The sequence below is a fragment of the Belonocnema kinseyi genome, chromosome 6 (genome assembly GCF_010883055.1).
Source record: "Belonocnema kinseyi isolate 2016_QV_RU_SX_M_011 chromosome 6, B_treatae_v1, whole genome shotgun sequence".
Classification (NCBI taxonomy): domain Eukaryota; kingdom Metazoa; phylum Arthropoda; class Insecta; order Hymenoptera; family Cynipidae; genus Belonocnema; species Belonocnema kinseyi.
Window position 1 is genome coordinate 62,828,058 of NC_046662.1, and position 16,515 is coordinate 62,844,572.

General features: G+C 24.7%; 2 protein-coding genes across 3 annotated transcripts in view; both read left to right on the forward strand.

The window, feature by feature from the left end:
- Positions 1-4,520, forward strand: part of LOC117174655 (prohormone-3) — a 22,204-nt gene extending 17,684 nt beyond the window's left edge. For both annotated transcript variants that reach the window (XM_033363940.1, XM_033363941.1), the window contains exon 6: positions 3,848-4,520. In XM_033363940.1, the coding sequence (XP_033219831.1) occupies positions 3,848-3,994 (147 nt within the window). In that variant the 3' untranslated portion in view covers positions 3,995-4,520. The remainder of the gene's footprint in view (positions 1-3,847) is intronic.
- A 1,181-nt stretch (positions 4,521-5,701) lies between these two features.
- Positions 5,702-16,515, forward strand: part of LOC117174127 (T-complex protein 1 subunit epsilon) — a 51,293-nt gene continuing 40,479 nt past the window's right edge. Inside the window, exon 1 of the mRNA XM_033362911.1 lies at positions 5,702-5,878. The gene's annotated coding sequence lies outside the window, so the exon portion shown is untranslated. The remainder of the gene's footprint in view (positions 5,879-16,515) is intronic.

The following is a 16,515-nucleotide window of genomic DNA, read 5'->3' on the forward strand; positions in this document are numbered from 1 at the left end:
CCTTTCTGGGCAAGCGGGACTCTTTCTGTGTCTCTAATCATTTTCAAATCTATTTCTCTCCGCATCGTTAAGACCTGTGGTTTTCAACTTTCTTTTAGGCGCTTTTGTTCTTTTCTTGCCCGACTGCATCATTCTACCATGCATCACCAGACATTCTTCCTACAAGCGCAGTACCACACACTTCAGTTGCACTCTTGACAGTGATATCCCGGATCGTAGTCGTTGCGCCCTCTATATCTTTATTGTTTATTAGAACCTTTCAATTTGCCTCTGCTATAAGTTCGTTAATGCTGTTTTGAAAATATATGATTTTCAAAATGATTTAATGATTAATACGATGATTTATTGCTTTAATTCCGCAAATTTTGAAACAAAATGAAAAATATCACCCAAAAAGATGAATTTTCAAGCAAGAAGATGAATTTCATGTAAAACAGTTGAGTTTTCAACCCGGAAATATCAAATTTTGACAAAAAACTTAATTTTGTTAAATCAATCAAATTAATTTTCTACTAAAGAAATTGAATTTTAAATAAAAAAGGCGAGTTTTTTGAACTGAAAAATATCAATTGTTAACCAAAACTGGAATAGTTACAGTTTGAAAATTATTTTTTAAGTAAAAAAGAATTTTTAACAAAATATTTCAATTTTTAATCAAAGAAATTAACTGTTAACCACAAATAGAGTAATTCAATTTTCTTTAACAAATTAATTTTTAGCAATACATGATTAATTTTTAAACTATTTAAGTACATTTTTAATGAAACAGTTAAATCTTTTTACATCAAATAAATCATAACCAAAAATATAATAGTTAAATTTTTAATCAGAAAAACAAATTATCAACAAAAATACGAACTATGAACAAAGTAGCTATTTCCCTTTTTGAGCAAGCGTAACTCTTTCCTCTTTCTGTGTCTGTAATAATTTTCAAATCTATTTCTCTCCTCATCGTTAAGGCTTGTGGTTTTAAACTTTCTTTTAGGTGCTTTTTTTCTTTTCTTGCCCGACTGCATCATTCTACCATGCATCACCAGACATTCTTCCTACAAGCGCAGTACCACACACTTCAGTCGCATTCTTGACACTGATATGATCATAGTCGATGCGACCTCTATATCTTTATTGTTTATTAGCGCCTTTCGATTTGCCTCAGCTATAAGGTCGTTTATCCTGTTTTGAAAATCTATGATTTTCAAAATGATTTAATGATTAAACGATGATTTATTTCCTTAAATTCCGCAATTTTGAAACAAAATGAAAAATATCACCCAAAAAGGTAAATTTTCAAGCAAAAAAACGAATTTCTTAAAAAGCAGTTGAGTTTTCAACCCGGAAATATCCAATTTGGTTAAAAAACTCAATTTTGTTAACTCAATAAAATGAATTTTCTAGTGAAGAAATTGAATTTTGAATAAAAAGAAAGGCGAGTTTTCAACTCAAAATATAAATTTTTAACCAAAACTGGATTAGTTACAATGATCAGTTTGAAAATTCTTTTTTATGTAAAAAAGAATTTTTAACAAAATATTTTAATTTTCAGTCAAAGAAATTAATGGTTAACCACAAATAGAATAATTCGATTTTCAGTAAAAAAATTCATTTTTAGCAATATATAATTAATTTTTAAACTATTTAAGTACATTTTTAACAAAACAGTTAAATTTTTTGCAAAAAAATAAATTATAAACAAAATTATAATAGTTTCATTTTTAATTAGAAAAACAAATTATCAACAAAAATACGAACTATGAACGAAATAGTTACATTTTCACAATGAAGGAATTTTTAACTTAATTGCTACATCTCCAATAAAAAAATATAATTTTCAAAAAATTAGTTAAATTTTAAATCAGAGAAATACCTTTTTACCTCAAATGATAAATGATAAAAAAAACGAATTTTCAGTTAAAGATATAAATTTCTAACCAAAAATAGAATAATTAATTTTCTAGAAAAAAATTGTTTTTTTAAATAAATTAAATGAATTTTTTATGAATCAGTGAAATTCTTCACAAAATATGAAATGTATCCAAAAATGTAATTTTTAATTTATAATTATAAAAACAAATCATCGACAAAAAACGAATTTTGAACAAAATACAGTGAAACCTTTTTTTTGCGCCGATTTTGTGGGTGGCGGTGGTGGGGAAATAACCTGATAGACTGCCATTTCGACTGGAAACGCTTGTGTTTGCACACGGCTGTGTGACCACCGCACACTCCCTGCAGCTCCTTTTACTCCTATTCACGTCCCGGCGTTAATTATCGGAATTGCTATAGAAGGGAGCGCTATTAAAGGGTCTCACTGTAGTTAAAATTTTAAAAAAATATAAATTTATAACTCAATTGACAAATCTTCAATTGAAAAAGAATTATCAATCAAATTGTTAAATTTTCAGCAAAAGACATAAAGTTTTAACTCAAATGATAAATCTTAAAACAAAAAAGATAAATTGTCAACCTGTCAATCATTCATAGCATTTTTAGATTTTTAGTCAGAGAAATAAATTTTAAGCAACAAGAAAACGAATTTTCAGCCAGATAAATGAGTTTTTAAACGTATTAAATCAATTTTGAACGAAATAGTTAAATTTTTCACACAAAAAATATGAATTAAAACCAAAATTATAATTGTTCAATTTTTAATTAGAAAAACAAATTATCCATAACAAAGAAACGAACTTTAGACAAAATACTTAAATTTTTACACAATAAAAGAATTTTGACTTTAATTGATGCATTTTCAATAAAAAAAAACAGATTTTTAACCATAAATAAAAGAACTAAATTTTCACTCATTAAAGTAAATTTTAGACAAGAATAAAGCGAATTTTCAACCAAATAAATAAATTTTTAACAGAAAATAGAATAGTTAAATTGAAAACAAATCGTCAGCAAACAAAAAGGAATTTTGCACATAATAGTTAAATTTAAAAAAAAAAAAAAACCTAAATGATGCATCTTCAAACAAACAAAGAGAAATTTTAAACCATAAATAGAATATTTAAATTTTCACCAAAAGAAAAAACGATTTTTTTAAGAGATAGTTAAATTTTAAACCAAACAAATGAAGGTTCACCTAAAAAAATTAACTTTCTATCGAAAAAGATAAATTTATCTTATAAAATGGTATAAATAACGTTAAATTGTCACTATAGAAATTAATTTTTAATCAGTTAAAATACATTTTTAACGAAATAGTTAAATTTCCACTCAAAAAGATGAGTTTTAAACCCAAGGATATAATTTTTAATCAAAAAGATTTAAGCTTCAACTATCTTAATGAAGTGGTTCCTTCTTCAACTCAATGCTTAAATTATTAACAAAAAATTTAAATTCTTTACGAACAATGGAAGTTGATATTTCATCCAAAAAACGTTTTTATTTCAAACCAAAAATAGCTTAATTTAACAAAAACAAAATTGTAACAGCACAATTGAATCTTCGACTAAAATAGATAGCGTGATTCTTCTTTCGATCTCTCTACCGGCAATCGGAAGTTTTGTGGTTCGAGTCCCAGCGGAACGAAGAAGATCTTTTTCCAAGCAAAGAAATTTATTTAAAAAATGTTTAATTCATAGCTCCATCTAGTCTAAAAATACGTGGAGAATTTCTTTTATTCTCTGATGATAATACAGATTCCTTAAAAAATAATAAAATAACTGCAACTAATGTTTATCAAAAATTTCCTGATTCTGTCAGGCTCTCTCTGAAATTTCCTGAATTTCCCTGAATTGGTGGAATTCCCTGTTTTTATAACAAATATCAAACCTGATTTGTTTTTTGAAAATCTGTCCAAAAGAGTAACTTTTTTGAAAAATTACATTTATATTTTTCTTTACAGGTTTGCTCTTATTTCAAAGATCCTCTAGTTTGCATTGGCCCAGTTGCAACTGATCAGATAAAATCGGTGATCCAGTACACAGCAGGTGAAAAACGGATTACCGGACAGGGAATAAATCGCGTCTACAAGCGAACCCCATATGTTTAAATTGTAATTAAACAATTTACTCTTCCCCGTCTCCACAAAGCTACAAATCAAATCCTATATACGATTGTAGTTACTAAAATATCTAAACAGATAAGTAATTAATTATGAATCCTGACTCACGGATTTTGTTACATGATTTTTATTATCTTTGCGTTTCTCACATGACCGAATGAAAGGCATGATAAGAAAAAAGAAGGACACATACAAATGGGCGCTTAAAAAAAAAAGAAAGTTTTGAAAAAAGAGGAAGAGACACAAATCGAGGTGAAATGGTGTACAGAAAATTAACTTTAGTACTGTTCGGCTTCCAATCTTCCTCTTTAAATGTGACTGAAAAATACAACACATATCAGAGTAGCTTGATACTCCATATAAATATAAGTAAATACATATTATACTGCAAATAAGATTTTTTAAGAGGACTCCTTCAAATTTTTTTAAAATACTTTTAATAATTACATACAATTATTGACTGAATAACCAAAATATAATTTGAAAAATTTGAATAAAAGTGTATATAGCAGAAAAATAATATTCTATTTAAAGGGAAATAATTTTGTCCTTGTTTATAGATAATCTATTGTTCTTCTGATAGTATTGAATTTTATCAAATGTTTTATGTAAATATATTCAAAGATATATTTTAAGTTTTTCTCAGAAAAATGTTGAAAAGACTATGATGTCCTCTTAAAAATCTTTTATTTAGAAGCAGGTGCTATAATAATATGTATAAAATTCTATTCCATAGAATTACTGAAAGTGTTTTTAATAGTTATTCAGTCCTATTCTATATTCTTCCTAAAAGTATTTTGAGTTATATATTTTAAGGACTTCTTTTACAATTTACAGTGTGTTAACCAGAAGGTTTTTTATATTGTAATTTTCAAATTAGAATTTTGTCTTTGCAACCTTTTTTGTACTTTTTATCCTAAAAATTAATTTTTAGAAATGTGTTATACGAGAGAATATTGATCATTTGTATTTCAGAACATACTGTTGCATTCCGAGTGTAAATATTTGTTGATTACAAATTGAAAATAGTTAACACATATTATGATATTTTCATTATTAAGTAAGCAGACAAATTTGTCCCTTGTCTTTTGAAAACGATACACTGTTTAAATAATTTTACGAAAGTAAAATCCACATTTTTTTGCTCGGTTAGATGTAACATTCTTCTGGATGTTAATTGAAAAAGAAACTGCGGTACACATTAAAAAAAGTATGGTGAGAGGCATAATACTAAATGCATTTTTCCATTTATGAAAGACCTAAGTAAATTTAATTATGTCTATTTCTAATCAGTACTTTATTCTCAATGTTATCTATAATTCTGTGTTCCTTGATTGGAAGGATGGCTCCTTAAGGCTCTTAAAATGACCCGAATTTTCGCGAGATCCATAGTACGTCTACAAGAATGCATTGTTTAATTAATATTTTAGCCACACAATCTAAAGGCAATTATACCTGCCTTAGCATAGAGATTTTTTCGAAAAATGTGCTCGTTTTTTTTTTTAATTGCGAATTGTGTTTTTGCGTCCGTAAAATGCAAAATGCTCTTGTGTATATTTGGCTGCAGGCGCCAGTCTAGTTTCAAGTCGCATAAAATCTGCAGAGTGCATATAACATAATACAATAATGAAAATGAGTATTAACAATATATAATGATAATTTTTCGAAAATATATATAATATTATATCCTCCTTCTGTGCTTGTAAATGAGACAATTGAATGTCGAGGTTAGAGCTTATGCCAAACAGCCTCAAAAATTAACATTCAAAAAAACTTATCCGAATTCATCAGGAGAATTTTAGAAATATTTGATAAATATCTAGTTTGTATCATAGTTTATCATTGTTTTAAACGCTGCAATAAATTTTCATGGTAAGTTATAAAAAAGGTAACTTTAGGAAACTTTAACTATTTAAAAAAGGTAACCTTACCAGTACAAAAGGAGGATATTATATTAAATATATTTTCGAAAATTTATCATAATATATTAGTGATCGTCCACATACACTAAGCCTAAGTTACCACTTTAGGAGGAGGGGGTCCCAGTCAATGTAACGTTACACGCAGATTAGAATTTTAGAATTTAGAGAACTTCTTTTTCTGAAAGTAGATGTAAAGTTTTTAGAACGCTTCCAGATGACGAATGTTTTTTGTAAAAAATTAATCTTTTTGTTGAATTTATGTTTTTAAACAAATATACAAAACAATTGTAGATACAGCAGATCCAAACTGTTAAAAAATGCTACTTTTTGCTTGAGAATTCATAAAATTTATTAAAAATTTGTGTTTTATGGTTGTTTAAAAAATCAGTTTTTTAGTTCAGAATTCTAGAATTTTATTAAAAAATCTTCTTTTTTGGTAGTAAATGTTTTTGTTTAAACATTAATCTTTTTAGTTCAAAATTCAACTTTTTGAGTGAGACTTCTGTAATTTTATTGAATATTCGTCATTTCTGTTGGTAAAATAATCATTTATCTAAAAATTGATCTTTTTTAATTGAAAATTCAAATTTTTGGTCGAGAATTTTTGAGTTTTGTCAAAAATTCTTCTTTTTGGTATCAAATTAAATTGTTTGTTTAGAAATTCATCTTTTTAGTAGAAAATTTCAACTTTTTGGTTGAGAATTTTATTAAAACTTCATTTTTTGGTATTAGATTAGTCTTTTTGTTTAAAAATTAATCTGTTTTAGTTGATAATTCGAATTTTTGGTAGAGGACTCTTCAATTTTATTAAACGTTTGTCTTTTTTGGTAGTAAATAAATCTTTTTGTTTAAAAATTTTTCTTTTTTAGTTGAAAATTCAACTTTTTGGTTCAGAATTCTTGAATTCTCTTTAAAAAATTTCTTTTTTGGTAGTAAATTAATCTTTTTGTTCAAAAAATGCTCTTTTTAGTTGAAAATTCAACTTTTTGGTTGCGAAATCTTGAATTTTATTAAACATTCGTCTTTTTTTGGTAGCAAATAAATCTTTTTGTTTAAAAATTCTTCTTCTTTAATTAAAAATTCAACTTTTTGGTTCAGAATTCTTGAATTTTGTTAAAAATTCTTCTTCTTTGGTAGTAAATTTTTTTCTGTGAAAATGATCATTTTTTAGTTGAAAATTTAACTTTTTACGTGAGACTTCTTGAATTTTATTCAAATTTCGTCATTTTTGTTAGTAAAATAATCATTTATTAAAAAACTTATCTTTTCTAATTGAAAATTCAAATTTTTGGTTGAAAATTTTTGAGTTTTGTCAAAAATTCTTCTTTTTTATTATTGAATTAATCTGTTTGTTTAAAACTTCGTCTTTTTCGTAGAAAATTTCCAATTTTTGGTTAAGAATCTTATTAAGAATTCGTATTTTTTGGTATTAGATTAGTCTTTTTGTTTAAAAATGAATCTTTTTTAGTAGATAATTAAAATTTTTGGTAGAGAACTCTTGCATTTTATTAAACATTCGTTTTTTTCTGGTAGTAAATAAATCTTTTTGTTTAAAAATTCTTCTATTTTAGTTGAAAATTCAACTTTTTGATTAAGAATTCTTGAATTTAAAAAAGAAACTTCTTTTTTGGTATTAAATTAATCTTTTTGTTTAAAAATTCATCTTTTTAGTAAAAAATTCAACTTTTTGGTTGAGAATTTTATTAAAAATTCGTTTTTTGGTATTAGGCTAGTATTTTTGATTAAAAAATAATCTTTTTTAATAGATAATTCGAATTTTTGGTAGAGAACTCTTTAATTTTATTAAACCTTCGTCTTTTTTTGGTAGTAAATAAATCTTTTCGTTTAAAATTTCTTCTTTTTTAGTAAAAATTCAACTTTTTGGTTCAGAATTCTTGAATTTTTTTTAAATTCTTCTTTTTTGGTCATAAATTTTTTTCTTTGCAAATGTATATTTTTTAGTTGAAAATTCAACTTTTTGGTTGAGAACTCTTGAATTTGATCAAAAATTCGTATTTTTTGGTAGAAAATTAACATTTTTGTTTAAAAATTTTTTTTTTAGTTTGAAATTCAACTTTTTGGTTAGGGATTATTTAATTTTGTTAAAAATTCTTCTTTTTTGGTAGTAAATCTTTTTCTATCAAAATTAATATTTTTTAGTAGAAAATTCAACTTTTTGGTTGCGAACTCTTGAATTTTATTCAACATTCGTCTTTTTTTTTGTAGTAAATAAATCTTTTTGTTTAAAAATTCTTCTTTTTTAGTTAAAAATTCAACTTTTTGTTTCAGAATTCTTGAATTTTTTTAAAAATTCTTCTTTTTTGGTCGTAAATTTTTTTCTTTGAAAATGAATATTTTTTAGTTGAAAATTCAACTTTTTGGTTCCGTACTCTTGAACTTAATTAAACATTCGTCTTTTTTTGTAGTAAATAAATCTTTTTGTTTGAAAATACATCTTTTTTAGTTGAAAAATCAACTGTTTGGTTCAGAATTATTGAATTTTGTTAAAAATTCTTCTTTTTTGGTAGTAATTCTTTTTCTTTGAAAATTAATATTTTTTTAGTTGAAAATTCAACTTTTTGGTTGAGAACTCTTGAATTTGATCAAAAATTCGTATTTTTTGGTAGAGAATTAACCTTTTTGTTTAAAAATTTTTCTTTTTAGTTTAAAATTCAACTTTTTGGTTAGGGATTCTGGAAATTTGTTAAACATTCTTCTTTTTTGTTAGTAAACTAATCTTTTTGTTCAAAAAATGATCTTTTTTTTTTGAAATAAAACTTTTTGTGAGAACTCTTGAATTTTATTAAACATTCTTCTTTTTTAGTTCAAAATTAAACTTTTTGGTTCAGAATTCTTGAATTTTATTCAAAATTCGTCATTTCTGTTAGTAAAATAATCATTTATTAAAAAATTTATTTTTTTAAATTGAAAATTCAAATTTTTGGTTGAGAATTTTTGAGTTTTGTCCATATTTCTTTTTTGGTAGTAAATTAATCCTTTAGTTTAAAAATTCATCTTTTTAGTAGAAAATTCAAATTTTTGGTTGAGAATTTTATTAAAAATTCGGTTTTTGGTATTAGGCTAGTCTTTTTGTTTATAAATTAATCTTTTTTAGTAGATAATTCGAATTTTTGGTGGAGAACTCTTGAATTTTATTAAACATTCGTCTTTTTTTTGGTAGTAAATGAATCTTTTTGTTTAAAAATTCTTCTTTTTTAGTTAAAAAATCAACTTTTTGGTTCAGAATTCTTGAATTTTTTTTTTAATTTCTTTTTTGGTAGTAAATTAATCCTTTTGTTTAAAAATACACCTTTTTAGTAGAAAATTCAAATTTTTGGTTGAGAATTTATGAATTTTATTAAAAATTCGTCTTTTTGGGAATAGGTTAGTTTTTTTGTTCAAAAATTAATCTTTTTTAGTTGATAATTCGAATAATTGGCAAAGAAATCCTGAATTTTATTGAAAATTCGTATTGTTTGTTAGAGAATGAATCTTTTTGTTCAAAAATTCATCTTTTTATTTGCAAACTTTACTTTTTTTGATAACCCTTGAATTTTATTAAACATTCGTCTTTTTTGGTACTAAATAAATCTTTTTTTTTAAACATCCTTCTTTTTTAGTAGAAAATTCAACTTTTTGGTTCAGAATTCTTTAATTTTGTTAAAAATTCTTCTTTTTTGGTAGTAAATCTTTTTCTTTAAAAATTAATATTTTTTAGTTAAAAATTCAACTTTTTGGTTGAGAACTCTTGAATTTTGTTAAAAATTCTTCTTTTTTAGTTCAAAATTCAACTTTTTGGTTCAGAATTCTTGACTTTTTTTTATAATTCTTCTTTTTTGGTAGTAAAGTAATCTTTTTGTTTAAAAATTTATCTTTTTTAATTGAAATCTCAACTAATGAATTGAGAAGTCTTGAATTTTATTCAAAGTGCACCTTTTTCGGTAGTAATAAACTAATCTTTTTGTTTAAAATTTCATTATTTTTTGTTAAAAATTCAACTTTTTGTTTGAGAATTCTTTAATCTTGTTAAAAATTCGTTTTTTTGGTTAAAATTAATCTTTTTGTTAAAAAAATTAATCCGTTAATTCAAAATTTAAGAACTAGGTTTTAAAGATGAATTAGAACTATTTACTTCAAAATTAAGAAAATTCTGGTTCTTTCTTTCTTAAAAACTCCATTTTTTTTGTTGAGAATTCTTGAATTTTATTGAAAATTTGTATTTTTTGCAGTAAATTAATCTTCATGTTTAAAAATTTTATTTTTAAAGTAGAAAATTCAACTTTTTAGTTCAGAATTCTTAAATTTTGTTATAAATTTGTTGCTTGTTTTGTTAGAAATTTAATATTTTTGTTAAAAAAATTTATCTTTTTGATTGGAAATTGATATTTTTTCTTAAAAATTCCTTATTTTGTTTGAAAAATTACTTTGGTAATTGAAAATTTACCTATTACATTTTTGTTCGTAAATGTCTCTTTTTTAAGTAAAAATTCAACTTTTTATTAAAATTGATCTATTTTGTTAAAAATTCCTTTCTTTTGTTGCTGAAAATTAAACTTCTGGATTGAGAATTCTTGTATTTTTTTGGTATAAAATTATCTTTCTTATCAAAATTTAATATTGATCTCTTATTATTATTATTAATTTTTATTCTTTTATTATATTGTATATTACTCTAAGCGTCGAGAACACGCTACTGGAAGATTGTATGCCACTTGAAACTAGACCGAATGACTACAGCCCGGCATACACAACTACATTTTACAGTGCAAAAACACAATTCGCAATTAAAAAAGAAACAAGAGAATTTTTCGAAAAAATCTCTATGCTACGACAGGTACCTTTACATTATGTGCTTAAAATATTACAATAAGCAATGAATTCTTGTAAACATATTATGGATCTGGCGAAAACTCAAGTAGTTTTAATAGCCTTAAAGATTTCTGCAGATAAAATTACAATTTGTTTTAAGAACTAAATATTGAAAACTTCAATAATGAGATATCAAAATAAATTTTTTTTAAATTTTGAAAGTACAAATTGTTGTGAGTATAAAGCAAGAATTGTAATTGAAAGTTGTCATCCTTCTGATCGGGATTTGTAGGTGCGAAATGTTATTATATAAGAGAAAGTATTAAAGAAATATCGATTATCGTATATAAAAATGCTTAAAGAGCAATCGTGAAATTTAAGAAAAAAAAATATATATACATAAGGAATATAAGAGCGCGAAACTCCTATATCTCCCTGATTAAACGTTAATTAATGTACAATCGTCTGTGAAAGGATATTCAAAACATATCATGCGAATGCCTCTTGCATTTGGAAAGTTTTAAAATAAGCTATGAATGTTACATTGCGAGATGATATTCTATTAAAATTATATTTTTATCTCCTATCTTTACATGTACATGTATAATGTACATTACACTTAAGCTTTACACATAGTATTTAAAAAGTACTCGTATATTTTCGCGAAACATATACCTATATATAATATTTATCCGTCTACTGTTATCAAAATGGACAATTTTGTTTTAAGTTGTAAATTAATTATCAACATTCTACAGTCAAACTCGGATATATTGCCCCTGGATATATCCCTTCAGTGAATTGACGCAGCGCCGCAGGTAATCGGCACTCTTTCGGGTTTGCCCAAAAACCGGCACAGACTCCGAGTTTCACTGTATTTCAAATAAATATAAACATACTTCGGTTGCAAATTGAAGTTGAGCCCACGATTCAGTCATAATTTGTCTTCTATTAATAAAATTAGTAGAACCTAGTTTTGATTTTTTTTATTAAGTCTGCAAACTGATTCATTGCCTTTACTTTGATTCGGACGGGAAAAATGCAAGTTTACGAAGAGTTACAAAACATCAACGTAAAGATATCGAATTAATTTGTAAGCGTGATAAAATTAACAACAAACCATTTTTTCAATTAAAAAAGAAAAGTATGCAAAACACATACTTGTCCATAAAATACATATCATAGTGTGTAATTTTCTAATTTATAAAAGAAATTCCAGTAATTGTTTATATTTATTCAACGAAACAAATATGCCTAAAAATTCTCCGGGGAATTTATTACTATACTTAATTTATAATACATATAAAGTCGCAATGGGAATAATGTAAAATAATTTCGATTGTTGATAAATAGTTAAGAAGTGAGAATTATTTCAATCGTTAATGATATATCAAATCTTTTAGAGATTATATTTCTAATTATTAGAGATTATAGTAAACATTTTATAATTTAATAATCATTTATTTAATATTTAATATTTAATAATTTTTTAATAATTTTTTGATTAAATGTTGATTTGCTTGAATGGATATTTCATGCAGATATCCGGATCTGTTATTAAACTCTAAAAATAAAAGTATATAATTATAATACAATATGAGTCTCTCCGAAAATTATTTTTTTAAGAGAACAGAAATTGGTTGAACAGATTTAATGGCACAAATTATAATTTGTAAAATGTCATCATCGTAATTATATTTTCCGGCATCGAAACTAAATACGCGTACAAATATTGATTCAGAGTTAAAAATTATTATATTTATATTAATATGAAAATAATTTTAATAGCTTCGCCCACTCATTATCCTCTACAGATTATTAATTATTTAAACATAATTTATCTGATTGATTCAGTTTATTGTAAAATGACAAATTAATGGAAATTAATTATATTAATTATTTTTCTACTGTTTTTAATGATGCCGGAATTCTATAGTGATATAGCTGCGAGGTGGGATATTAAATTTGTTGCAGAATCAACGTTTTCGGCCAGTCGGCTTTGAGTCAAAAGTACCTCTTTACACGATAAAAAACTTAAATGCTATTACAAATAAACATATGTAAAATACACATATGTGTGACTACAAATGTGTATGCGCAAACATTCACGGATGTAATTAAGAAAAAATGTTAAAAGATAGTTGAACGTGAAATAAATTATAATCCTGCATCTGAAGGAATGCAAAATAGACTGCGATTAATTATTTTCTACCCGAAACCTTGTTCCGTTTCCTGTTTCGCAATTACTTCTATTTTATATTTCATAATATTCAAGTATATTTAGCGTGGCTACAAAAACCTATTTTCAAAATTACCTGATTTTGTTTTTCTTTTAAATTGATCTTAAAAACTTTTAGGACTTTTTAGGTTTTCATTTTTAACCAACTACATTAACTCTTAACTCAATGGTTATTTTTTTAAACCAATGAGGTTTATTTTCTGCCAGAAAAGACGAATGGTAGAAAAATACATGAAATTATATCTAAAAAAGATCAATTTTAACTTAAAAAAATGTTATTTAAATCAAAAAAGATAAATTTTTAACACAATAGATGAATTTTTAACCAAATAGTTGAGTTTTCAAAAAAAAAAAATATATATATATATATGTATATCTTAAATTTAAAAAAGAATAGGAGAATTACAAGTTGAAAACAAATATTTCAATTTTCAGTAAATAGTTAAATTATCAACCAAATAAAATGAATTTCCAACTAAATAGTTCAATTATCAACCAAACAGATGAATCTTCAATCAAGAAGATTAAATTTCAGCCAAAAGAAGATTAATTTTTTATGTGTATGAACTTGGCCCCCAGTTTCGAAATTTCGATTTTTTTAGAGTTCTGACATCCTTTTGAATAGTTCTACAGTTTCTGATACTTATCGAAAATAGTTCCAAAAAATCATACCCAGCATTTTTTTCAAAATATCAACTTTTTCTTTAATATCTCAGTGGTTACAAAAGAGTTCTAGAGTTCTACAACAAAATAATTTCGAACAACTTGAAAACTTGAAAGTTACACAATTTTGAATACCCCAAAATTTCAGAGATATTTTTCGAAAGAGTTCCAGGAGTTCTGATCAGAGTTCTGATAGGCCCCTCAATAATTCTACAAAAAAGTCTGATAAAATTTTTCAATAAACCTAAAATTCAAAAACCAACAACACTTTACATATACTCAACAATTTCTAAATTCAAAATTTTAAATATTCCAGGAGTTCTGATCAGAATTATGGTAGCCCCCTAAATAGTTATAAAAAAAAGTCTAATAACATTTTTCGATAATCTCAAAATTCCAAAATCTACAGCACTTTACACATACCCAAAAATTTCGCAATTCAAAATTTTGAGAATTCCAGAAGTTACCAGAAGATACCAGAACTCTGTTCTAAACTCCTGAAATTTCAACAATTTTAAATTCAAAATTGTTTGTGTATCTGTAAAGTGTTGTGGGTTTTTGAATTTTGAGATTATCGAAAAATGTTATAAGGCTTTTTTGTAGAACTATTCAGGGAGCTACTAGAACTCTGATCAGAAATCCTGGGATTCTCAAAATTTTGAATCTCGAAATTTTTGACTATATGTAAAGTGTTGTAGGTTTTTGGATTTTAAGTTTATCAAAAAAATGTATAACACTTTTTGGTAGAACTATTTAGGAGGCTTCCAGAACTCTAATTAGAACTCCTGGAACTCTTTCACAAAATTTCTCGGAAATTTTGGGATGTTCCAAATTTTGTAACTTTCGAGTTCTCAAGTTGTTCGACATTATTTTTTTGTAGAACTCTAGAACTCTTTTGGAACTACAGGAATATTAAAGAAAAATTTGATTTTTTAAAAAGTGGGGGGCTAGCACTATTTTTTGAAGAAAATAATTTTGTGTGCAAGGGAACCTGAACTTAGCCCCCAATTTTAAAAAATCAATTTTTAGAACATTTATACGCCGGAACTATTTCTAAAAGTTATAAGGAACTGTAGAACTATTCAATAGGATGGCAGAACTCTGAAAAGATCGAAATTTTGAAACTAAGGGACTAAGTTCAGACGCATTAATTTTCTACAAAAAAATGAATTTTTAACAAAATACATCAATTTTCAACTTTACATGTAAATTTCTAACAACAAAATGTATGTACTATTAAGCCATTTCCCTTTCCGGGCCAAAAAGAATCATGGCCAATCAAAAAGATTAATCTTCAACCAAAAAGATTAATCTTCTACCAAAAAGATTATTTTTCAACAAAACACATGAAATTTCAATCAAATAGTTGAATTGTTAACAACGACAATAAAAAAAAGGATTTTGAACAACAACAAAAAAGCAATTATATTTTTACTATAAAAATTAATTTTCAATTTTAAAATTCAACAAAATAGTTGAATATTCGAAAGGAATGTATTTTTAATAAAAACTAAAAATGTAATAAATTTTCAACAAGAAAAATAAGTTTTGTAACTAAATGATGAATCATCAATAAAAAAAAAAGAATTTCAACAAAACAGTTACCTTTTCAACCAAGCACATGCATTTTTATCTAAAAATGATTAATTTTCAATACAAAATCAAATAAATAAATTTGTAGTTAAAAAATTAAATTTCTACTTAAAATTCATTTTCAACCAAGAAGATTAATTTTCTACTTAAAAAATGTTTATTTTTTAGTAAAATACATCAATTTTCAACCAAATAGTTGATTTTTGCAAGCCAAAAAATGCATTTAAAAAATATATAATAATAGATTTGTTTTAAAATTAATCTTGAATGAAAAATGATTTCAAACACGATAGTTCAATTAATTAATTTTCATTCGAAAAGATAAATTTTCAACTAAAACGATGACCCTTCAAATAAACAAAAAAATGAATTTCTAATTGAAAAGATGATTATTCGACCAAAAGACATAGAATAGATCAATTTTTATGTAAACTAAATAATTTTAAAACATAACAAAGAAAGAAAGGATTTTTAACAAATTAAATCAGTTTCAAAAAAACAAAAGTGTTTTCAAACAAAGGAATGAATTTTCGATAAAAAAGTTCATTTTTAATCCAAAACGAAAATTCGTATTTTTGGTACAAGATTATTTGTTGGAATATTCATCTTTTTTATTGAAAATTCATTTTTCTGGCTGAAAATTTAAATATTTTTTCGAAACTTCTTTTTGTTTGGCTAATGAATATTTTTTACTGAAAGTTTAATTATTCTATTTTTGGTTAAGGATTTATCATCTTTAGTTGAAAATTCACTTCTTTCGTTTAAAACTGAACTATTTTTTGCTAAAAAAATGTTTCTTTTTTGGTAAGAAATTAATTTTTTAAATTGAAAATTGGTCCTTTTGGTACAACATTATTTGTTTGAAAATGAAACTACTCTGTTAAAAATATAGCTTTTTCTCCTAATTAATCTTTTTGGCTGAAAACGTAACTTTACCATTCTTTTCTAAAAATTAAACTATTTTGTTGAAAATACTTTTTTTGTTTTGCAAATTTTTTTTATGTTGGCCATTCACCATTTTTGGTAGAAACTTATTTGTTTGAAAATTCATCTTTTTCACTGAAAATTCATTTTCTTGGCTGAAAATTTAAATATTTTTTCGAAACTTCTTTTTTTTGGCTAATGAATATTTTTTAATGAAAGTTTAATTATTCTATTTTTGGTTAAGGATTTATCATCTTTAGTTGAAAATTAATTTCTTTCGTTGAAAACTGATTTAATTCGTTGAAAAAACTTCTCTTTTCTTGGTAAAAATATATTTATTTAATTGGAAATTCGTATTT